This window comes from Sus scrofa, chromosome 2 (genome assembly GCF_000003025.6).
Source record: "Sus scrofa isolate TJ Tabasco breed Duroc chromosome 2, Sscrofa11.1, whole genome shotgun sequence".
Classification (NCBI taxonomy): Eukaryota; Metazoa; Chordata; class Mammalia; order Artiodactyla; family Suidae; genus Sus; species Sus scrofa.
The window spans coordinates 69,406,005-69,429,403 of NC_010444.4; the positions used below are offsets into that span (position 1 = coordinate 69,406,005).

The 23,399-nt window shown below is 45.0% G+C and overlaps 1 protein-coding gene and 1 pseudogene across 8 annotated transcripts in view; one reads left to right on the forward strand and one right to left on the reverse strand.

Moving 5' to 3' along the window:
* On the reverse strand, positions 517–2,260 carry LOC106507299 (annotated as a pseudogene).
* ILF3 (interleukin enhancer binding factor 3) overlaps positions 7,871–23,399 on the forward strand; it is a 29,342-nt gene continuing 13,813 nt past the window's right edge. For 3 of the 8 annotated variants that reach the window (XR_002341639.1, XM_021083796.1, XM_021083795.1), the window contains exons 1-4: positions 7,949–8,144; positions 19,525–19,621; positions 21,144–21,373; positions 21,550–21,727. Coding sequence is in view for 6 of the 8 variants with exons in the window: in XM_021083796.1 (XP_020939455.1) it covers positions 19,619–19,621; positions 21,144–21,373; positions 21,550–21,727 (411 nt within the window). In the remaining 2 variants the exon portion in view is untranslated. Of the gene's footprint in view, positions 8,145–19,524; positions 19,622–21,143; positions 21,374–21,549; positions 21,728–23,399 lie in introns of all 8 variants that reach the window. The other 5 variants (XR_002341638.1, XM_021083793.1, XM_021083797.1 and 2 more) reach the window with 4 other exon arrangements.

Consider the following 23,399-nt stretch of genomic DNA (forward strand, 5'->3'; position numbering starts at 1 on the left):
GGTGGGAAGGCAGCAGGTACTGTTCAAAAAACTTGCAAGTAGAATTCTTGGGTGTGATCAGGGGACCTTGGGGATAGGGGCTGAAGTAGGAAAATTCTCTGAAAATGAGGAAGGCATGGCATGGATCGGATGTTCATGAGGACACTAAAGTCCCAGAGGATGGCAGAATCTGTTTATTTATTCATTCATTTATATATTTATTTGTGGCCTTGCCCGTGGCCATAGCAGTGACCCAAGCGGCTGTAGTGACAACACTAGGTCCTTAAACCCGCTGTGCCACAAGAGAACTCCAGAATCTATTTAAATTGAGGGACTGGGGAATTCCCAACAAATCCGATTAGTAACCATGAGGTTGCAGGTTCGATCCCTAGCCTTGCTCAGTGGGTTAAGCATCCAGTGTTGCCCTGAGCTGTGGTATATATAGGTCGAAGACACAGCTCTGATCCAGCATTGCTCTGGCTGTGGCATAGGCCGGCAACTGTAGCTCTGATTTGACCCCTAGCCTGGGAACCTCCATATGCCGCTGGTGTGGCCCTAAAAAGCAAAATAAATTAAAATAAATAAATAGACTGGAGTCCTGGCTGTGGCGCAAGGGGATCTGTGGCATCTTGGGAGTGCTGGGTTGCAGGTTCAATTCCCAGCCCAGTACATTGGGCTAAAGATCCAGCATCGTCAAACCTGTGGCTTGGATCAAAATTGCAGCTCAGATCTGATCCCTGGCCCGGGAACTCCATATGCCTCAAGGAAGCCAAAAATAAAAAAAATAGAGGGACTGACCTTACTCATCAACAAATGAGGAGGTGGTGTAACGGAGAGGAGGGTCTACAGCTAGATGATAGGGGGCGTCAGCTAAGGCTAGGAGGTGAGAGAATGGTTATGCATACAGGGAGTAGTTAACTATGGAGTAATGAAAGGCAAGGGTGAGAGGCTGGGTCAGGGTGGAGGTGAAGGGACAAGAGAGGGTAGATGGCAACCTTAGGTCTTCATCTTGTCTGGTGATCAAGGAGAAAATATGGACAAAGAAGGAGGTTAGGCTGAAAACCTCTTATCCATCAGCTCCTGGTGGATGGGATGGAGTGAATCCTTAGCGAATACACATTTCAGGGAGTTCTGTTTTGTATCATCACTTGTATCATCCCCCACTGCATCTCTTTTGGTTTTCTTCTCACTTGCATCTTTTTTTTTTTAAACTTTATAAACTATTAACAAGCAGCACCGACACATTTCTTCTTGGACACACCCATGGTGTCCTGTGGTCTTGGTGTGCCGGCCTGGGACACACAGTCCCCAGAAGTGGCACAGCCCTCTGCGGGCCCGAATCTTCTTCAGTTGCTCCAGGTCTTCAAGGAGCTTGTTATCTAGATCGTTGGCCAGGACCTGGCTGTACTTCCCATCCTTCTATTTAAGAACCAGCCTGGGATCTTGTATTGGTGTGGATTCTGCATAATGGTGATTACACATTCCACTCATCCTCTGTGAGCTCTTCTGCCCTCTTGGTGAGGTCGAGGTCTGCTTTCCTCAACACCATATGAGCATATCTCCGTCCTGCACCCTTAATCACAGTGATAGCAAAGGCAATTTTCCATCACGCATCCATGTTGGTGCTGAGTACTTGCAAAATGTGCTGGAACTTCTCAGGGATTACTAGAGACATGGTTGTGGCACCAGCAGTAGCGTATAGGCCTCCAGTGGAAGCCTCACCTGCACCTTAATGGATCACTTCACTAAAAGAATCTGGTTGGAGTGGGCACCAGTCCAATAGGTAACAATCACAACTATTTCTCTAGCATTCTCTCCATGCCAGCCACTCCAGTACACCTCTGAGATTCAAAAACCTCTCAAATCTGTACGGGGCACCTCCATGGAGCCTTTGCTTGTAATCATGACCCTATCTGTCTCTATCAAAGGGATTTGATAAGGGGCTGCCTTAGCAAAATGAGATCTTAAAAAGCAGGTTCTCAGATATGTAACTTTGGGTCCCTCCCAAGTAAGGTCTATGGATTTGTGTCTGAAAACTGGAAACCTTCCTTGTTCTGCCACTTGGTAGCGCTGTTAGCTTAGTCAAGTTGCCCCACCTCTGTGACTATTCCTAGTATTAAACAGACAGCTGATCTCTAATGTAAAAGCCAAGTTATGGAATGAGAACATTATGCATATATATATGTATAACTGTCACTCCGCTGTACAGCAGAAATTGACAGCATTGTAAACCAACTATAATAAAAAATTTTTTAAATGATTTAAAGGTGAAAAAAGTCAATTATTATTATTATTATTTTTTTGCTTTTTAGGGCTGTACTCCCAGCATATGGAGGTTCCTAGGCTGGGGTCGAATCAGAGCTATAGCTGCCAGCCTACACCACAGCCACAGCAACACAGGATCCGAGCTGCATCCGTGACCTATACCACAGCTCAGGGCAACACCAGATCCTTAACCCGTTGAGCAAGGCCAGGGATCAAACCTGTCTCCTCATGGATGCTAGTCAGATTTGATAATCGCCGAGCCACGACAGGAACGCCTAAAATTTTTTTTTAAATAAAAAAAATCCTTGTTCTAGATTTACTTTGCTCTTCATCAGTCTTATTCCTGATGCACTGAAACAATGGTCATTAATGTTACATGCTTTGTACTTGACATATTTTACTGCTCAAGTTCTTGTTAATGGACAGCTGTAAATAATGTGTTAAGAGCTGAGGATGTACTTCAAATACAGATCAGTCATACTTGAAACAAGCCAGGAGTTAAAACCTATGTAATCTGAGTTTCAAAATCCTACTGTCATACTTTTCAGAGCTATAACCTTGAATTACATTTACCCTTCATCCAGCCTATAACATGTAAAACAATTTGCTTTTTAAAAATTACAGTATAGGGAGTTCCCGTCGTGGCGCAGTGGTTAACGAATCCGACTAGGAACCATGAGGTTGCGGGTTCGGTCCCTGCCCTTGCTCAGTGGGTTAAACGATCTGGCGTTGCCATGAGCTGTGGTGTAGGTTGCAGACGCGGCTCGGATCCCACATTGCTGTGGCTCTGGCGTAGGCCGGTGGCTACAGCTCCGATTAGACCCCTAGCCTGGGAACCTCCATATGCTGTGGGAGCGGCCCAAGAAATGGCAAAAAAAAAAAAAGAATCAAAAAAAAAAAAATTACAGTATAGGAGTTCCCATTGTGGCTCAGTGGTTAACGAATCCGAGTAGGAACCATGAGGTTGCAGGTTTGATCCCTGGCCTTGCTCAGTGGCTTAAGGATCTGGCGTTGCCGTGAGCTGTGGTTGGGTCGCAGAGGTGGCTTGGATCCCGCGTTGCTGTGGCTCTGGCGTAGGCCGGCGTCTACAGCGTCGATTAGACCCTTAGCCTGGGAACCTCCATATGCTGTGGGAGCGGCCCAAGAAATGGCAAAATTAAAAAAAAGAGTCAAAAAAAAAAAAAAAAGAAACTAATCCCATGTTTCCTGTTTCATTAGTTTTGTATCCTCTTCTCTGCAGGTAATGTTACTGGTTGAAAGTTTATGTTCATTTCAAGAAACAGTCATTGTGCACTTAATTTGTACAGAATACTTACCCAGCAAAGGAATAAATCTTATTTTCAGATGTCAGTGAAAGCATGTGTAAGAAAACTGCAAGTAGCAAATTTTAAAAAAAGTAAAATGTTTTGAATAAAGAAGAAAAAGTAAAATTCTTCAATGACAAAAAATAAATAAACAAAAATAAAAAAACAAACAGGAGTTCCCATCGTGGCTCAGTGGTTAACAAATCCGACTAGGAACCATGAGTTGCAGGTTCGATCTCTAGCCTTGCTCAGTGGGTTAAGGATCCGGCGTTGCTGTGAGCTGTGGTGTAGGTTGCAGACATGGCTCGGATCCTGAGTTGCTGTGGCTCTGGCATAGGCCGGTGGCTACAGCTCCGATTAGACCCCTAGCCTGGGAACCTCCATATGCTGCGGAAGCATTCCTAGAAAAGGCAAAAAGACAAAAAAACGAAACCAAAAGCCACAGATGTAATTATTATATAAATGTGGTAAGCATAACATTATATAATGTTATTTCATATACCAAGAACAATTTTTTTTTTTTTCTATTTCTTTGGGCCGCTCCCGTGGCATATGGAGGTTCCCAGGCTAGGGGTTGAATCGGAGCTGTAGCCACCGGCCTATGCCAGAGCCACAGCAACGTGGGATCCGAGCTGCGTCTGCAACCTACACCACAGCTCACGGCAACGCCGGATCGTTAACCCACTGAGCAAGGGCAGGGACCGAACCCGCAACCTCATGGTTCCTAGTCGGATTCGTTAACCACTGCGCCACGACGGGAACTCCCAAGAACACTTTTTAATTAGAACCCCAGGTGTTTCCTGAGAAATCGGGTGTAAGAAAATTTTTACCATGATTGCCTATCTGCAAAATAATTATGCATCACAATTATTGCTCGAGTATAAAACAGATTCTTTGGGACTACCAAAACTACTACTAGGATTTGCTTCCACTGCACCACAAGGGGAACTCCCTGATATATTTTAAAGCATCTAAAAAAAAAAAAAAAAAAAAAAAGCCGAGTTATGGTGACCTTGAACAATCTAAATTTTCTTTTCTTTTCTTTTTTTTTTTTCTTTTTAGGGCCACACTTGCAGCATATGGAAGTTCCCAGGCTAGGCGTTGGAGCTGCAGCTTCCAGCCTACAACACAGCCATACCACCACCAGATCCAAGCCTCATCTGAAAACTACACCACAGCTCATAGCAACACCACATCCTTAACCCACTTAGTGAAGTCCAGGGATCCATTGAAACTCCATCCTTATGGATACTAATTTGGCTCATTACCACTGAGCCATAATGGGTATTCCGTAGCTAATTTTATTTATGTCCCATTAATTTAACCAAAACTTTCTTCGATCTCAAGCTTTAAGAACGATCTCAAAAAAATAGCAAGATGTAGAATGTCTATTATTAATGTGAAAAAATACCAATAAGACTATAATTAAGCACCTCTGGAAATAAAACATCCTATAGAGGTACACAAAAAACTTACAACAGCTGTCAAGGTGGATGGTGTTTGGAAGAGGTAATTGACTTTGTTTTCTCACATCCTTTTGCATGTTTGACATTTTATACCGTGTAAATAGATGACTGTTTCAAGATCTTAAGTATAAGTAAAGATGGGAGTCTTAGGTGGGGAATCGGATATGATTTGCTAGGTGCCACCAAAACTCTAATCAGACTTACCATCTAGAAGGGCGTCACTCCCCCAACAATGAGCTGCCTTGGAGACCAGTTAAACATCCCGTCACTTGTCATGGGATGTTTCTTTACAACTTCTCTCTACCCCCTACCCCAAACCATTACTCACATTGCTAAGGGGACTGCCTCCCCCAACCCCTGAATACTGACTTAGCCCAAGAACAAATCTGTGATAAAAATGGAAACTACCCCTTTTCTTATAACCAGCTGCTCCCTAAGCAGGGAGGCTGAATTCTCTCAGTGCTCCTGGCCAGTATGTTCATCAATGAAACCGGCTTGAAATATCAGTGCTCTGGCCTCCTGCCTCTTGATTTTCTGCTCTAATAGGGAGGAATTCCTATTGTGGTCCAGCAGGTTAGGAACCTGACTAGTGTCCATGAGGATATGGGTTTGCTTCCTGCCTCCTTTCAGTGGGTTAAGGATCCGTGTTTGCCTTGAGGTGTGGTGTAGGTAGCATATGCTGATCAGATCTGGTGTTGCTCTGGCTGTGGGGTAGGCCAGTGGCTATGGCTGGAATTAGTCCCCTAGCCTGGGAACCTCCGCGTGCAGCTACTGTGGCCCTAAAAAAGCACACACACAAAGTTGGGAAGCCATAGGTAAGACAGCATGGACTCATTCTGTGATAATCTGTGACCACATTTTTACACCTTACTTTGTCTTTTCTAGGGCCACACCGCCGGCATATGGAGGTTCCCAGACTAGGGGTGTAATCCGAGCAGCTGCTGGCCTATGGCACAGCCACAGCAACACCAGATCTGAGCCGCGTCTGTGACCTACACCACAGCTTACGGCAACGCTAGATCCTTAACCCACTGAGCGAGGCCAGGGATCTAACTCGCAACTTCACGACTTCTAGTCGGGTTCGTTAACTACTGCGCCTCGATGGGAACTCCGTATCTAAAAAAAAAAAAAAAAAAAAAAAAAACCCAACTATAATCTTGGGGCTTTTTTTTTTTTTTTTTTGTCTTCTTGCCATTTCTTGAGCTGCTCCCGCGGCATATGGAGGTTCCCAGGCTAGGGGTCGAATCGGAGATGTGGCTGCCAGCCTGCACCAGAGCCACAGCAACGCGGGATCCGAGCCGTGTCTGTGACCCACACCACAGCTCACAGCAACGCCAGATCGTTAACCCACTGAGCAAGAGCAGGGATAGAACCTGCAACCTCATGGTTCCTAGTCGGATTCCTTAACCACTGCGCCACAACAGGAACTCCATTGGGGCATATGTTTTGTGCAAAGAATTGTACCAGGTGCTTTTAAGGAAAAAAAAAAATCATATTTTGTAGATAATGCAAGAGAAGCTCAGGGAGGTGCACTAGTCTTGATTATACAGAGACCCAAACTTAGGGCGACCCTGGATCTTGCATTTTCTTAAAAATTTTTTTGGTTTTTTTTAGGGTTGCAGCCAGGCATATGGAAGCTCCCAGGAAGGTCTAACCGGAGCTGTAGCTACTGGCCTATGCCACAGCCACGCCAGAACAGGACCCCTCTGCGACCTAAACCGCAGCTCAGGGCAACTCGGGATCTTTAACCCACTGAGGAGGCCAGGGATCAAACCTGAGTCCTCATGGATGCTAGTCGGATTAATTTCCACTGAGCCGAGATGGGAACTCGGGATCTTGCATTCTTAAACTAGCTACACTATTCCTGCTTCTGCAAAAAAGATTTATTTAGGCCGTTAAGTCCTGAACTACTTGCCTCCGAATCTCAGCAATGTCTCTATCACTTGTCTACCAACGCCTGACTGATCCTGATTCTGGAAGAAAGCAGGACTTAGCTTAGGCATAGATTGTACACTGAGGATCTGAGGCTCCCAAGAGGATGCAACAACACCAGGATCGTAAAGTGATGACGCTCGGTCCCCCATGCCTTTACTTATGACCCCGACCTCCCCGCCAAGATGTGGCTGGCCAAGTGTCTCAGTCCAAGTCCCAGATTTCCCGCAAAAGACAGTGAGGCCTTCAGTCGGGTCTTTTTCTGGATCGGGCCTCAATTTCTTCATCTGTGAATGGGGGACTGGAAGATTCTGACCAACTGGGCTCTGCCCTTCAGAGGCTCCGGGCCGGGTAGTTTAGCGGGGCGCTACCCGTGAAAAAGTTTCAACACCAAAGACCCGGATGCCGAAGCAGCAACGAGGAGTTCTGTCCGACCTTTCCTCACACACACAGCTCGAGTCTGCTCGGCCTCTCGTGGAAAAAGCAGGCAGTGGGAAGGAAGTGCCACCGTACCGCTTCAGTAGCAGAGCGAACCTCTTCTAGCAACACCAGCCACCATGAGGACGCTCAAGAGCCAGCCTCTCTGACCGTTTCCGCCAACGTACTCCTGGCGACGGGCGTAAGATGGCGGCCGCGCAAGCGCATAAACTAGGAGACCAGGGAGGCTCCGCCCCTCCCTCGGCCTCACGTGGTAATGGCCGCTCAAAAACCGCAATTGAAAAAAAGAAAGGCAATGTTGTCACATGAAACAGGCCTACCAATACCGCAAAGGCAAGGAGCAAAAGTCCTTATCACATGGCCAAGGAGATCTCCGAATTTGCCACTGTCACATGATCAAGCAAAGGCGTGGAAAGAGGAGGAAAACGTCCCGACGCCACGTAACGTCTTACGGTTCTGTCACGTGACCAGGGCCCGCCTTCTTTTCTCTGTTCCTCCCTCCCTGCCTCTCCCGCTGGGCCTGCGTCGAGCGGTAACGAGGCGGCAGGGGGCGTGGCTCCGCCCGGTCACGTGGTTCCGCACCTCCCTAGCGCGCGCCCGCCCGCCAGCTCGTCCCCGGCCCCGGCTCCTCCTCCTCCTCTTCTCGCCATTGCAGTTGGACTCAGCAGCCCGGTGCGTACCGCGTGGCTTTTTGGGGAAGACCGAGGCGGGCTGTGGCCGGAGGGCGGTGGTTGCTGTCGAGGAAAGGGACCCAGACGAGGTAAGCGTCAATGTGGCGGCGGCCGGGCCCGCTCCCGCCTTTCCCCCTCCCCCCGTTCTCTCCTCAGCGCGGGCTCGGGTGAGGAGTTGCGGAGATAAGGCCTGAGGCGCCTTGTGTTCCCTGCTTTCGTTTGGTTCTCTCGCCCCAGTGCCTGGCTCCTTCCTCCTTTGCTAGCCTACCTCCCGCGCTCGGCCGTTACTCTCCCCCATTGTGCCGAGGAGACAAAATGGCGGCGGCGGCGAGGGCCCGGTGCGCGCGCATCCGCCCCCCCCTTCGCGGCCCCTCGGCCGGCGGTGGCGCCTCTCGCGGGGGTGCGCGCGCACTGGGCCCCCGGCTGCCGCCTCCCCCGGGTCGGGCTTTGTCTGTTGGGGCGCCACGCGCGCACACGCGCACGTGCGGTGAGCACACACCCCCCTCCGACTGGAAGCATCCTGCCCCGCGGAGCAGGGGCTACCCCCCCACCTCTTCTCTTTGTCCCATTCCGGTCCCGGGTTCCAGGAGAGTCCCAGGTTCTCGAGGCGGGAAACATCGCCTCCTTTGTCTTTTCGTGGAGCGGAGAGGCAGACCCCCTCCCTGGAACCCCGTCCTTAAGTGGATTGCAGAGGAGGTCTTTGTGGGTTCATGGGGTTTTTAAATCTCTGGTTAGGCTGGCCTCCCCCAGATCCGGATCCAGAATTGCTAAAAGGTTTATTTTAAGCTTTCACTTCATTTATTTTAGATGTTTCATTGATGTTGAATTTTTTCCCGATTCTCCCTCAAAATGGTGATCAGATGTGATATTTGGGTGCCCTGTGATCTTCCAGATTGAGACCCAAACATGAGCGCTTAAAATTCTTTTCTAGCTTACTTCCTCAAGTTGTTGAGTGACTGAGATTCTTGGGGTTGCTTTAGAGGTTTTGCCCTGGGCAGTTCTTCGCCTGGGGATATTATTTGGGATGTTTAAGGATCAACATGCTCTTGCCCAGTTCAGTGTCTAAACTTGGGGAGAGTAAGCCGTCTCTTCTCAATATTTCCAAAATTGATTGAAAATTGTTTGGCATCCTGCCTAGGGGACTTGACAGATCAGCAAGGAAGCATCATTACTTTTCCTGGACTCAGGTATTTCAGTGATTCTGAATCTTTTTATGATTGTTTAGCGTTCTAATGTCTCTAAAATGAGCGGTCTGGTGGCATATTTGGGGTCCATGGAAAAACACAAGGTGCCTTCTGAAGTTAGGGATCAAATCTGGACTTTAGGGATCAAATCTGGTTGGGAATCTCCATGGATTGGTTCACAGTGCTGCCCCTGTGCTTTATGTGTGGTCTCCTGGGATGTAGCTACAGCAGCCACTGACTGAGGCTGTGAATGAAGTGTGGGAATCAGAAGCTCACTCATAGCTGGGGTGGAGATGGGGGGGGTTCCAGGGCACCAACAGGTGCCATCTCTGTCCCTACTCCTGGGGTCTTTACCTGTGAGCTGTCTCTTGGCCATGTGGACAGTCTTGGTTCCTTGGAGTCTCTGCAGACCCTAGCATTGTCTGGAGTTGATTGAAGCCTGGCTTGGCCTTACCAGCACTGGGCACTGATTTATCAGTTTCCCTACCCTCCTGAAGCTTGGGGAAGCTTGGGAATTGCCCTCTTTCTGGAATGGAGTGGTGCCTGATCATTTGTAGTTTTTTTTTGTTTGTTTGTTTGTTTTTTTCTTGATTGAATTTGGCTAGTGCCTGTAGGTAAAAATTCTTTTGGCTCCTTCTAGAGTACTTGAGTATTTTTTTAGGGGCCCATATTCCTGGGTGTGAGGAATCTAAGGCTATCATTTTCCTTAATTTTTTTTTTTTTTTTTTTTTTTTTTTTGTCAAAAAACCCATATTGGCAAGACTGGCACTAACATTTTGACGTTGCAGATAAAGTGCTTGTTTTCATGCTCCCCTGGTTAAGTTCACCAGGTAGGGACAGGTGGAGTAAGTGATGAGGAAAGAACCTTCTCTTAAGTCTCTTTTCTTGGGTAAACAGTAGGCAGCATCATATTTGTCTTTAGGCTTTAGCAGGATGTGGGTGTTGAGAATGTTCTCACTTTTGAAAAAAGCTTTAGAAGTTTTCTTTCTTTTTTTTTTTTTTTTTTTGCCTTTTTTTCTAGGGCCTCTCCTGAGGCATATGGAGGTTTCCAGGCTAGGGGTCTAATCGGAGCTGCAGCCACGTGGGATCTGAGCCGGGTCTGCGACCTACACCACAGCTCATGGCAACACCAGATCCTTAAGCCACTGAGCAAGGCCAGGGATCAAACTGCAACCTCATGGTTACTAGTCAGGTTCGTTAACCACTGAGCCACGGCAGGAACCCCGTAATGAAGAAATTGAAAGTGTTGCTACTAGTTTTATCGTCGAGTGAATTTACTGTCCAAGGGTCATTTTCTTGTCCATGTATGATCACAAAGGATCATTTAGTTACAGATGATATTCAGTTGAATGTGCATCCTTTTTTAGTCTATAAGTTTGCTCCAAATTATTTTTATAATCTTAGGTGGTTAATGAGAAGTGGTGCTATTGGCAGTTTAAGGTTTATGATGATTTTTCTTCAAACAGCCATTCATATTATTTCCATTAGAATTGTAGTTTAAGCTGAAGGGTCAGGTCTCATTGGTATAATCTTCCAGGCTACTTGGTTTTCTGCTGCTTGCCTTTGAACTAATTTCTTCCTTTTATCTGAGTGTGTGTAAGCGATGAATATGGCATGTCAGGCTTCTTCTTAGTTGTACGTTTAGAGTTTTTGCTGGTTAATAATCCTTACTGTGTATTCGTAATTCAAAAAAGCTGTCAAACTGTCCTTAATAAGGAAATGACTAGCCTGGCCACATGGATCATACCGGCACTTAATATTTATTTATACTAGCCAAGAATTAAAACCCACTTTGATATCCTTTAGTGGGTGAATGGTTAAAGTATAGTAGTACATCCTTATCATGGAATACTACTTAGCAATACACACAGTTTGGGTGAATCTTGAGGCAATTATGGTGCATGAGATAAGCCATCCTGAAAGGTGTGCTCTACAATTCCATTCATATAACATTCTTGGAATGTCAAAATTTAAAAAAACGGTACATGGAATCGTTGCTAGGGATTAGGCATGGGGAGCGATTGGAATGTCAATGTGACAACTACAGAAGCAACAGGAGGGATCCTTGTGACAGCAGCAGTCTGTATTTGATTGTGTCAATATCAGCATTGTGGTTGTGATATTGCATTAAAATTTGTAAGATGTTACCATTGATGAAAACTGGGCAGAGTACACTGGAGATCTGTTACTTCTTACAACTGCACCAGAAGCTATAATACCTCAAAATTAAAAGTTTCATTTAAAAAAGAAACCCTTACCCACTAAAATAATTAATCTGTGCATGTTATGTTAATATACAACATCCTTTGAGAGGCAGTCATTTGTTTTCTTAAGCAGAAACTAGTTTTAAAACAAAATCTGAGGCATTCTTATGAGTTCATATGGGAAGGTTGTCTTATAACCCACTCCTCCATTCCCTGCAAGTGTGAACGATTTCTAAGTTGGCTTCCCTTGCTTCCTTGCTGCCTGAAGGGTGTGTTGCAGAGTTTGATAATTCCTACTTGGAGTCATGTTAAATCTTTTGCTGTGATACCATGTCTTTTCACAGATAGATTTTAAAACTTTTGTATTGGGTCATCCAAGAGTAGCTAAAATTACTCCTTTGACTGCGTTGCATTTGTATTTTTATAGCTGACAGAGCATTTTCCCACTGTGTCACCTTTAATCCTTACTGTTTGCAACTCTGAGTTGTAGGTAGTGTTTTAATCTCGTTTTGACCCAGTTCTGAAAGGTAAATGATTTGTCGGCGGTTCTGCAGTGGCCAGGTTGTAAAGCCCAGTGGGTACAAACCTGGGGCGCTTGTTTGTAAAATGCGTGGATGTTCCATGGGCATGGAGGCCTGGGTCTTAGAGACCTGTTATAGTTCCAGAAACATTTTGGGGAATAATCTGCATTTGCCAATTAAAATATCTTCTTTAATTATCATGTATGATTTCCATCTTTTCATAAGAAAAAAAGTGTTTTAGCACTGAACATGTAGGAAGAGAATAAGCTTGGAGTAAAGGACAGTCCTCTAAATTGAAAATATTTGTGAGGAGTTCCCGTCATAGCTCAGCAATAATGAACCTGACTAGTATCCATGAGGACACCAGTTCGATCCCTGGCCTCACTCAGTGGGTTAAGGATCTGGCGTTGCCCCGTGAACTGTGCTATAGGTTGCAGATCCCATGTGGCTGTGGCTGTGGCTGTGGCGTAGACCATCAGCTTCAGCTCCAATTTGACCCCAAGCCTGGGAACTTCCATGTGCCTTGAGCGCGGCCCTAAAAAGACAAAAAAGTTCTTTTGTGAAAAATCTAGGACTTCCCACTGTGGCACAGTGGGCTTAGACTCCAACTGCAGCGGCTTGGGTCATTGCAGAGGCGCTGGTTCAATTCTTGGCCCAGCACAGTGGGTTAAAGAAAGGATCTTTTTTTTTTTTTTTTTTTGTCTTTTTTGGTTGTTGCTGTTATTGTTGTTGTTGTTGCTATTTCTTGGGCCGCTCCCGCGAGGTTCCCAGGCTAGGGGTTGAACTGGAGCTGTAGCCACCGGCCTACGCCAGAGCCACAGCAACGCGGGATCTGAGCCGCGTCTGCAACCTACACCACAGCTCACGGCAACGCCGGATCGTTAACCCACTGAGCAAGGGCAGGGACCGAACCCGAAACCTCATGGTTCCTAGTCGGATTCGTTAACCACTGCGCCACGACGGGAACTCCTAAAGAAAGGATCTTATGTTGCCGCAGCTGCAGTTCCAATTCAGTCACTGACCTGGAAACTTTCACATATCTCAGGTGCAGCCATTAAAAAGAGAAAAGAAAATGGAGTTTCCGTCATGGCTCAGCAGTTAGGGAACCCAGACTAGCCTTTGTGAGTACTCGGGTTCAGTCCCTGGCCTTGCTCAGTGGGTTAAGGATCTGTCCTTGCTGATAGCTGTGGTGTAGGTTGCAGATGCAGTTCGGATTCCAAGTTGCCATGGCTGTGGTGTAGGCCGGCGGGCTTCAACTCTGATTTGACCCCTAGCCTGGGAACCTCCATATGCTGCAGGTGCAGCCAGAAAAGACCAAAAAAAAAAGAAGAAAATATCTGTGAAAAAGTCTTTATTCCTAATTTTATACCTCCCCATGGACCAGTAAAAACACTGTTGCAGACAGAACTGGAAACTATTGTTTTGGATTTTAAAATTTCGCAGAGTGGCATCTATAATCAGATTTATTCAAATTTTTGAACATGCCCCTGGCATGCAGAAGTTCCAGGGCCAGGGATTGAACCCACACCTCTGCAGTGACCCAAGCCACTGCAAGTGACAACAGCAGATCCTTAACCTGCTGTGCCACAGAGAAACTTCTTTGATCAGATTTTGTTTATTTATTTATTTATTTTTAGGGTCACTCCCACAGCATATGGAGGTTCCCAGGCCAGGGGTTGAAGTGGAGCTATAGTTACTGGCCTACATCACAGCCACAGCAACACCAGATCTAAGCTGCATCTTCAACCTATACCACAGCTCATGGCAATGCTAGATCCTTTAACCCACTGATCGAGGCCAGGGATTGAACCCGCATGCATCCTCATGGATTCTAGTCAGATTGGTTTCCACTGAGCCACAACAGGAACTCCTATAATCAGATTATTTATTTTATTTTATTCATTTCTTTGCTTTTTGGGGCTGCACCGTGGCATATGGAGGTTCCCAGGGTCAGATTGGAGCTACAGCTGCCAGCCTACGGCACAGCCACAGTAATGCAGGATCCAAGCCGAGTCTGCAATCTACTACATCACAGCTAAAGGCAATGCCAGATCCTTAACCCACTGAGCAAGGTCAGGGATCAAACCTGCAACCTCTTGGTTACTGGTCAGATTGATTTCTGCTGTGCCACAAGGGAAACTCTCTATAATCAGATTTTGGTATCTTTTGGCCAGGTTTCTTCATTAAAATTGTTTTCCTTATGTCTTTGGTGATGTAAATCTAAAAGTTAAAAAGAGTCATTAAAGAATTGTATGTGTGTATTTCACTTCATGTTTCAGGATAGGATTATATCTAGAGGTCTGAGAACCAGGAGCTGGATTGGGTCTTAGACATTTCAAAGTCTAATTAGGTGTCTTTAAGAAAAGCATCGCTTCAGGACAGTTCCCTGGAGTGAAATACCCTGGATAGGGGGATTTACTCTGGAAGACAGATGGGGCTATACCTGTTGCCACTACATCTGTTCCACCAACATTTGTTGATCCACACTTGCTGACTTGGGCACATTTCTTGCCCAATAGCAAATGTCATATTCTAATTAGTGAGAGGTCAGAAAGATGGTCATCATACCCTATAGTGTAGTTGAAACTTCCTTAACTCTCTGCTGCGGGTGGGCTGGTTTTGAGACTAAAAGAAAGAAACCTGATCCCCATGAAGATTCTGTGTTCCTTTCAGAGAGGCTGAGCTGTAAAAATTAGGCTTCTCTGGGGCCCAGTTTGAATCCTTTATGAGGTTGAAGGAACAAGCTGCGCAGCTTTTTAAGGCTTTAACATTAGATGTGCAGGGGGCAGTGGAGTATTGCATATAGGTGAGTATCGTAGGCTTCTTGTCAGCAGTGTTCCTTAAAATCTTTTCAGGAGTTTAAATGAGATGGATTCTTTGGTATTCTAGACCAGAGCAGCCAGTTTCAAAGAGGCTGATTTGGATGATGGATCTAGGTTCACACAGAGACAAGTGAGACTGGTTTTGTTGCCCTGCAAAGAAGCATTGACTCCAGTTTTTGTTTTTTTTTTTAATCACATCTGTAGTTGTATAATGATCATAACAATCTGATTTCACAGGATCTCCATCCCACAACCCAAGCACATCCCCCCACTTGACTCCAGTTTTTACATGTTTTAGTTCACATAATAATTACTCTTAGTCGATTTGTTCGAATCAGAAGACATAGCTACCAAAGCCTAGCTCAAGGGAGAAGGGCCAGGGGATGAAAGAATTGCAGATGGGCCAAGCATGGTGGTCAGGGCCATCCAAGGCCCAGTGATTCCCTTTAGGGGTCCTTTCTTGGGCCTGCCTTTCAGGGCAGAAGAAGATCAAGTGAGGCAGCCTTATGGAGCAAAGGCATGCCCATGCTCGAGTTTCAGCAGTGAAGACAGCAGATGGGCATTCCCGTTGTGGTTCAGCAGAAATGAATCTGACCAGCATCCATGAGGACACAGGTTCGATCCCTGGGCTCACTCAGTGGATTAAGGGTCCAATGTTGCCATGAGCTGTGGTGTAGGTTACAGACAAGTTTGGAGCCCGCATTCCTGTGGCTGTGGTGTAGGCAAATGGGTACAGCTCTGATCCGACCCCTAGCCTGGGACCCTCCATATGCCAAGGGTGCAGCCCTAAAAAAGAGCAGATGGAAAGCTCCATGTATAACATTTGTTGAAGACAGGAGCATTTGGGAGTGCTTGATTGTTCTGGGGGACTTGTGATGATGGACTGATGTTTTGCATAGTGGTATCTTGTTCCTTTTTGGTAGAAGGGTGGTTTTCTACTCCTGACCTTCTCTTTTTTGTCAGATGGCATTTTTTTTGTAGAGATTTCCCTGAATCAACTCTGGGTGAACTTCAGTCCCTTCAGAATAAGGAGTTGGGATGTAGATATCCAGTAGGGGCAAATAAGTAACATTGTGGACTCATGCATGCATTTAATGTGCTAAATCAATTTTAGTTATAGTTTGTAGCATTTTATTACGAAGATTTCAAACATGCAGAAAAGGTGACATAGTTTTACAGTGAACTCCTACGTGTATACACACCCCTAGGTTCTGCTGTCGACATTTGACTTAGTTGTATTTCACACATCTCTCCATCTATCTGTTCTGTTCATCCTTCAGTCTGTGTTTTTATTGAAATAGTTAACATAATCTACTTTATTTATTTATTTTAATTTTTTATTTTTTTAGTGCCACACCTTCGGCCTATGGGGGTTCCCAGGCTAGGGGTTTAATTGGAGCTACAGCTGCCTGCCTACGTCACAGCCACAGCATCCCCAGGTCTGAGCCGTGTCTGTGACCTACACCATAGCTCATGGCAACGCCAGATCCTTAAGCCACTGAGTAGGGCTAGGGATTGAACCTGTGTCTTCATGGATACTAGTCAATTCATTTCCACTCAGCCATGATGGAAACTCCCCCAGAGGCATTAGTCTTTTAGGGTTATACTAGTTGGCCAGGGGACTTTCCGGATGTGTTCAACACTGTCCCAGCATCTAGCTCAGGGCCTGGCACAGGGGAGGTGCCTGCCAAATACTTTCAAATTAATATAGTTGGGGTTTTTTGTTTGTTTCTTTTGTTTTCCTTTCTTTCCCTTTCTCATATTATGGCTGCACCCTCAGCATATGGAAATTCCTGGGCCAGGGATCGAATCTGAGCAACAGCTGATAACCCATACCACAGATGTGGCAACACTGGATGCTTTAATCTGCTGTGCCAGGCTGGGGATCAAACCTGCACCTCCCTAGTGACCCAAGCTCCTAACCCACTTTGCTACAGTGGGAACTCCAAATAAATACAGTTTTAAACATCATCCTTCAGATTTATGAAATTTCAGCATACATATGGACAGGACTTGGGGAGGGTTTAAACATGGGCTCTTCACCATTCAGCTGTGTTTTCTGATGGCCTTCTTTTTTTCAATTTAGAATTGGTTTCTGGGTTTTGGTTTAAATTTTGGACTGCTTATCATGGCTGCATGCAAAAGTTCTTAAATTTACTATGCACTTAAAAAATATGGAAATTTTCAAACATTCACAAATTATCTCCAGTATTCTCATCTCAGCTTCAGTAGGTATTAACATTTTGCGGTGTTGGTTCATCTTGTTCCCTTCTCCATTCCCCCACTCACTGGAATATTTTAGAGCAAATACCAGGCACATACTTTCAGCCATAAATTTGCTGTGGGTATGTATCTAACAGATAAAGACATTCTTTTCTTTTTTTTGCCCCCCTTCCTTTGGCTGTGCCTGCAGCATGCTGAAGTTGTAAGTCAGGGATTGTGCCCCTGCCACAGCAGTAACCCCAAACCACTGCAGTGACACCTGCTGCACTGCAAGACAACTCCAGGATGTTCTTGGCAAACATAGCCATCATATCATTCATTTCTAACTGAATGAAAGATTATTCATTTATACAGGATGTGCTTTTGCATGTGTTTAGCCCCCACAACAGCTTGGTTGATGTATGTCTTGTCTGCAGTAAAGTTGGTGCTGTTTTTGAGGGTTTGTGGAATTTGTGCTCCATGCTTTTCATAGGTCAACTCCTTTAATTTCATAGTTCACCTGAAGAGGTAGAGAGGTAGATTCCATATTGCAGGTTAGAAGTAAGCCTCAAGGAAATTTAAGGCCCCCGATAATGACTAAGCAGGCGAGGTTTCATGCCCATGTTCTTGCAGAAGCTTCAGCTTTTTGACTCACCAAGGGCCCAGGGACTGTTCCTTCACTCCTCCCTTCTCTCACATCTCATGAAGCATTTGACCCCGCCTGTCCTCTTGCCTGGCTCTTCAGGGACATCACCTTTCATTCCACCCTTAGGTTTCCTTTTTCTTTCTTTCTTTTTTTTTTAATGAGTTTATTCTTTTTTTTTTTTTTTTTTTTTTTTTTTTTTTTTTTTTTTTTGTCTTCTTGTTGTTGTTGTTGTTGCTATTTCTTGGGCCGCTCCCGCGGCATATGGAGGTTCCCAGGCTAGGGGTTGAATCGGAGCTGTAGCCACCGGCCTACGCCAGAGCCACAGCAACGCGGGATTTGAGCCGCGTCTGCAACCTACACCACAGCTCACGGCAACGCCGGATCGTTAACCCACTGAGCAAGGGCAGGGACCGAACCCGCAACCTCATGGTTCCTAGTCGGATTCGTTAACCACTGCGCCACGACGGGAACTCCTTTTTTTTTTTTTTTTTTTTTTTTAATTAGGGCCGTACCCCTGGTATATGGAAGTTACCGGGCTAGGGATCAAATTGGAGCTATAGCTGTTGGCCTACACCACAGCAACTCTGGATCCAAGCCACATCTGTGACCTACACCCCAGCTTACTGTAACGCCCATTCCCTGACCCACTGAGCAAGACCAGGGATCGAATCTGCATCCTCATGGATACTAGTTGGATTTGTTTCCACTGCACCAAGACGGAAACCCTCACCCTTAGGTTTTCAAGTATTACTCTGGAACCTTTATGATTTCAGTTAGATTGCTAGGTAGTCTGGAAGCATTGTGAGAAATTCATTTAGGCTAGTTATGTCAAGAGTTTCTTCTCAAGGTGAAACCTTCGAAGTAGGTGCCTTTCTAAGAGGAACCTGCTGCCTTGGCTGGTAACTGGTTTAAAGAGGCTAGCTGTTGGAGTTCCTGTTGTGGCTCAGCAGAAACAAATCTGACTAGTATCCGTGAGGACGCAGGGTTGATCCCTGGCCTCGCTCTGTGGGTTAAGGATTCTGCATTGGTGTGAGCTGTAGTGTAGGTTGCAGACTCAGCTTAGATCCCTTGTGGCTGCTGTGGTGTAGGCTGGTGGCTACGGCTCTGATTCAACCCCTAGCCTGGGAACCTCCATGTACAGCGGGTGCGGCCCTAAAAAAGACAAAAAAGAAAAAAGGCTAGCTTTTAGGTCCTTGGATGGATTGGCTTGATTCGTCTGTTGCCTGTTATGCTGATGGAGTATTTTTTGGTTGTTTACTCATTTGAAAGATTTCAGTGTGGGCCAGACTGTTTGCAGAGTGGGAATTGAGTAGGTTGTACTCAGCATGTTAAAGTCCAAAATTGTCATTATAACTAGGTTTGTCCTGAAGATTTCTGTTGTGCATTTCAGTTGTCTCAGCCACTCCAGAATTGAATTCACAGGTGTGTCTGCGTGGTATGGTAGCCCTATCCCCCTGATGTTTCAGAAGATTCTTGCCTTTCCAGTTAATTTCCAGTTAACAGAAGTCTTTTGGGGCCCTTTGTTTCCTGCTTCCCTTCCATTTCTTCGTTTCACTGAAGGGCCAGACAGCTTTTTACCTCTTCCTTTTCCAAACACTTTTATATAAAAAAAAAAAAGTAAAAATCTTCTGAGTGTGGTCCTGTACTAAGCTGTTGCTTTTAGAAACCAGCTGGTTTCTTTTTTTTTTTTTTTTTCTTCATTTTTAGGAAATTTTATAATTAGTTGTTTATACCTTGGCTTAGTGGTCACTTGGAAATAAAGATGTAACCAGCTTTGTGAGCGGACCTCCTTCCTGAGGCAGTACCGCTTTCATCCTGCTGAATATCTGACTGCTGAGATTCACTCATCTGTGAAATATTTGAAACTAAAAAGATTTTCTGGTCTTGTAGATAGTTGAAGTATTGATTAACACCAACGAAATCTGTCAGTGTGAAAAGATAAGCAAAAATTTGATTTCCAGACACTACAGAAAAAGACGTAAAAATGGTAAGCAAGTTTTTTTCTTAATCATAGATAATGTTTGTCCATTCTTGTACAAAGATGTTTGTAGCATTGCCCTAAAGCATTTGACTTTTTAAATTTAAGTATAGTCAAGTTAAAATATTATATTGGTTTCTCTAGTCACTTATGATGGAGCATGATAACGTGCGAAAATAGAATGTTTACATGTGTGTGTACCTGGGCAACCATGCTGTACAGAAGAAAAAAAAAAACTGTATTGGGGATATAACTATTAAAAAAGTAACATTAAAAAAATAAACACTTAAAAAAAGAATAGATCAAAGAATTGTCAAATTAATGAGAAATTAATGGAAACAATTTATGCACTGTGATGTGATAAACATCTACATGTCAAAAGCCAGGGGCTTTCAAGATGATTAACTTTAGTAATATGTAACTCACTTACATAAAAAATGATATAATAAACAGAAAATGCAGGTGAAAAAAAATATTGTTTCAGGTTTATCACAGCGGTTCAGTTTTTTGTTTTTTTGTTTTTTTTTCCAATTTTATTTTATGGCTGCACTGGGCCAGGGATTGAATCTGAGCCACAGCTGCAGCAACACCAGATCCTTTAACTTACTGCACCAGGCCAGGGATTGAACCCACACCTCCACAGTAATCCAAACCACTACAGTTGGATTCTTAACCCACTGTGCCATGGTGGGAACTCTGATTTGATATTGATAGAGATTATATTCCATATAAAGTTACTATGAAATATTGTCTATATTCCCTGTCTTTGTATATTATGTCCTTGTGATTTATTTATTTTATATTTAGTACTTGGTGTTCTTTAATTTTTTTAGTTTTCATTTTTTTTTGGCTGCCCCATAGCATATGGAGTTCCCAGGCCAGGGATCAGATCCAAGACACAGTCAGCCTATGCTGCAGCTGCAGCATTACCAGATCCTTAACCCACTGTGTCAGGCTGGGGATTGAACCTGTGTCCCAGTGCTCTCAAGACACTGCTGATCCTCAGGATACTCTATATGCCTAGTACTTTGTACCTTTTAATCTCCTTCAAGTATCTTGTGCCCCCAAAGTGTTTTATTCTGTAATCATTTTTCATTATTATTATTTTTTGCTTGTTATGGAGGTTCCCAAGCTAGAGGTCCAGTCAGAGCTACAGCTGCCGGCCTACACCACAGCTCACAGCAACGCCAGATCCTTAACCCACTGAGCAAGGCCAGGGAACCCGAAACCTCATAGTTCCTGGTCGGATTCATTTCCACTGTGCCACGATGGGAGCTCTTTCATTAGACTTTCTGAATTATAAAATAGTACATAGTGTAGAAATTCTTATATCATAGATACAATGTAAACTAAGTACCCCCTTCCTCTACAGTTTAGAGAAAGAACAATTACTATGTCTGTCTGTACTCAGATCTTCAGATATGTTCGTACAGTCTTGTCTTCATTTGTGTAATTCTAAGTTGTGTAGCTTGGAAGAGTTGAGTTGTTTGGTCTCTTTGCATTGTTTTTAACTGGATTTTTGCATTTCTAGCGTCCAGTACGAATTTTTGTGAATGACGATCGCCATGTGATGGCAAAGCATTCTTCTGTTTATCCAACACAAGAGGAACTGGAAGCAGTCCAGAACATGGTGTCCCACACAGAACGAGCTCTCAAAGCTGTGTCTGACTGGATCGATGAGCAGGAGAAAGTCAACAGTGATAATGCTGAGTCTGAGAACGTGGATGTGCCCCAGGAGGATGAGACCAAAGAAGGGACTGGGTAAGTTGGAGGTTTAGTGGGGTTTTTTTTGGGGGGGGTTGGTTTTTGGTTTTCGTTCTTTTTAAGGAGACTGGCTAGTATAGGGTTGATTATCTCCTTTTCTGAGGCCTTTCTGGGGCCTCTGGGTTTTGGCCAGATGGAATCTCTCACTGAGAATGTCTTGGGTTGTCCCTCAGGGAGCAGAAGACAGAGCACATGACCAGAACCCTGAGGGGTGTGATGCGTGTTGGCCTTGTGGCAAAGGGCCTGCTGCTCAAGGGGGACTTGGACCTGGAGCTGGTGCTGTTGTGTAAGGAGAAGCCCACAACGGCCCTCCTGGACAAGGTGGCTGACAATCTGGCCATCCAGCTCGCTGTGAGTATGAACACATCCACTGGGGTAGAGGGTGGGCTGGGTGTGCTGGTGGAGGACCTGGGCAAGAGTAGGGGTGCCCAACTGCTTGGTGCACCAAGAGGCATACTTCAGATCCATCCTTGCCCCTGCTGTGCTCACACCCTCTCTAAAGGTAACAGGCATTGAGCTGCAGCACTGCCCAATTGCTCTGGTGGCAAGGAAGGGCCCAGTGGCTGCACTGGGCGGGACCTTCACATCCAGTCTCCACTGATGGATATGTGGGTGGGTGGATGAATAGATAGTGCAGTTACTAACTCTTCCTCTCTCATGCAATCCTGGACATTAAAACTTTTTTATGGAGTTCCCGTTGTGGCTCAGTGGTAACGAACCCAACTAGTATCCATGAGGCTGCGGGTTTGATCCCTGGCCTTGCTCAGTGGGTTCCTTAGGATCCAGCTTTGGTGTGAGCTGTGGTGTAGGTTGCAGATAATGGCTCAGATCCCATGTTGTTGTGGCTGTGGTGTAGGCTGGCAGCCTCAGCTCTAATTTGACCCCAGCCTCAGAGCTTCTGTGTACGGTGAGTTGGGTCCTAAAAAGAAAAAAAAATTTTTTTTAAACCAGCTTATTTGACTTGTTTCAAAAGTATTGCATAAATAACAGCCTCTGACATTTCTTGAGCATTTAGAACACCAGACCCTAGGTCAGATGTGCTCTTTAAGTGTGTCATTTCATCATAATGATTTCTGAGATAGGTTTTATCATCTTTAAGTATATCTAACTCAGGTGCAGGGAGCTCAGTAATTGCCCCACATCCCCAGCAGGTGAGTTCTGGGGCCTTGAAAACCTTTGAATGTCACTACCACCCTTTGGACACATTTACCCTGAATTTAGCTATAGGATAAGCAGAAGAAGAAAGTAAAACCAAATTTAAAAATCTCATTCCGTAGAGAAACACTGTTCATTTTCATGTGTAAATATATGTACATTCTGTCGCATGTGACAATTTTGGGATTCAGGATAGAGGTCAGGATTGAAATGTGCAGCTGATGGAATACACTGGGTACTTGGCGGGGGGAGGCTTTTTTTTTTTTTTTTTAAGATTTTTTTTGTCTTTTTAGGGCTGTACATGTAGCATATGAAAAATTCCCAGGCTAGGGGTCGAATCAGCCACAGCCATGGCAACGCAGGATCCAAGCCATGTCTGCAACCTACACCATAGCTCATGGCAACACCAGATCCTTAACCCACTGATTGGGGCCAGGGATTGAACCCGCAACCTCATGGATACTAGTTGTATTCTAGTTTGGGTTCATTACCACTGAGCCATGATGGGAACTCCATGGGGGGGCTCTTTAAGGGAATGAAGCCCTAAGTTTTTGTTTTTTAGTGGTAAGTTTTTAAGTTAATTTTAACCGTATCTATAAAAGCATACTAAGTGAAGAAAATTAAATTGATACATATGATTCTAATGGAAAGATAGTTTTTATAAAGGGTCTTTAAAGATAGATGCAAATAAAGCATATTTTTATCAGTTTGGATGAGTGCTTTTTGTCACAGCAGGGGAGGGGGTACTCTGGGCATCTGCTAGCTAGAGGCCAGAGATGCTGCTTGATGTCCTCCAGTGAACAGGACAGCCCCACAACCAAAAGTGACCTGGTCCAGAGTGCCAAGGTGGGGAAAAAGTCAACTTAAG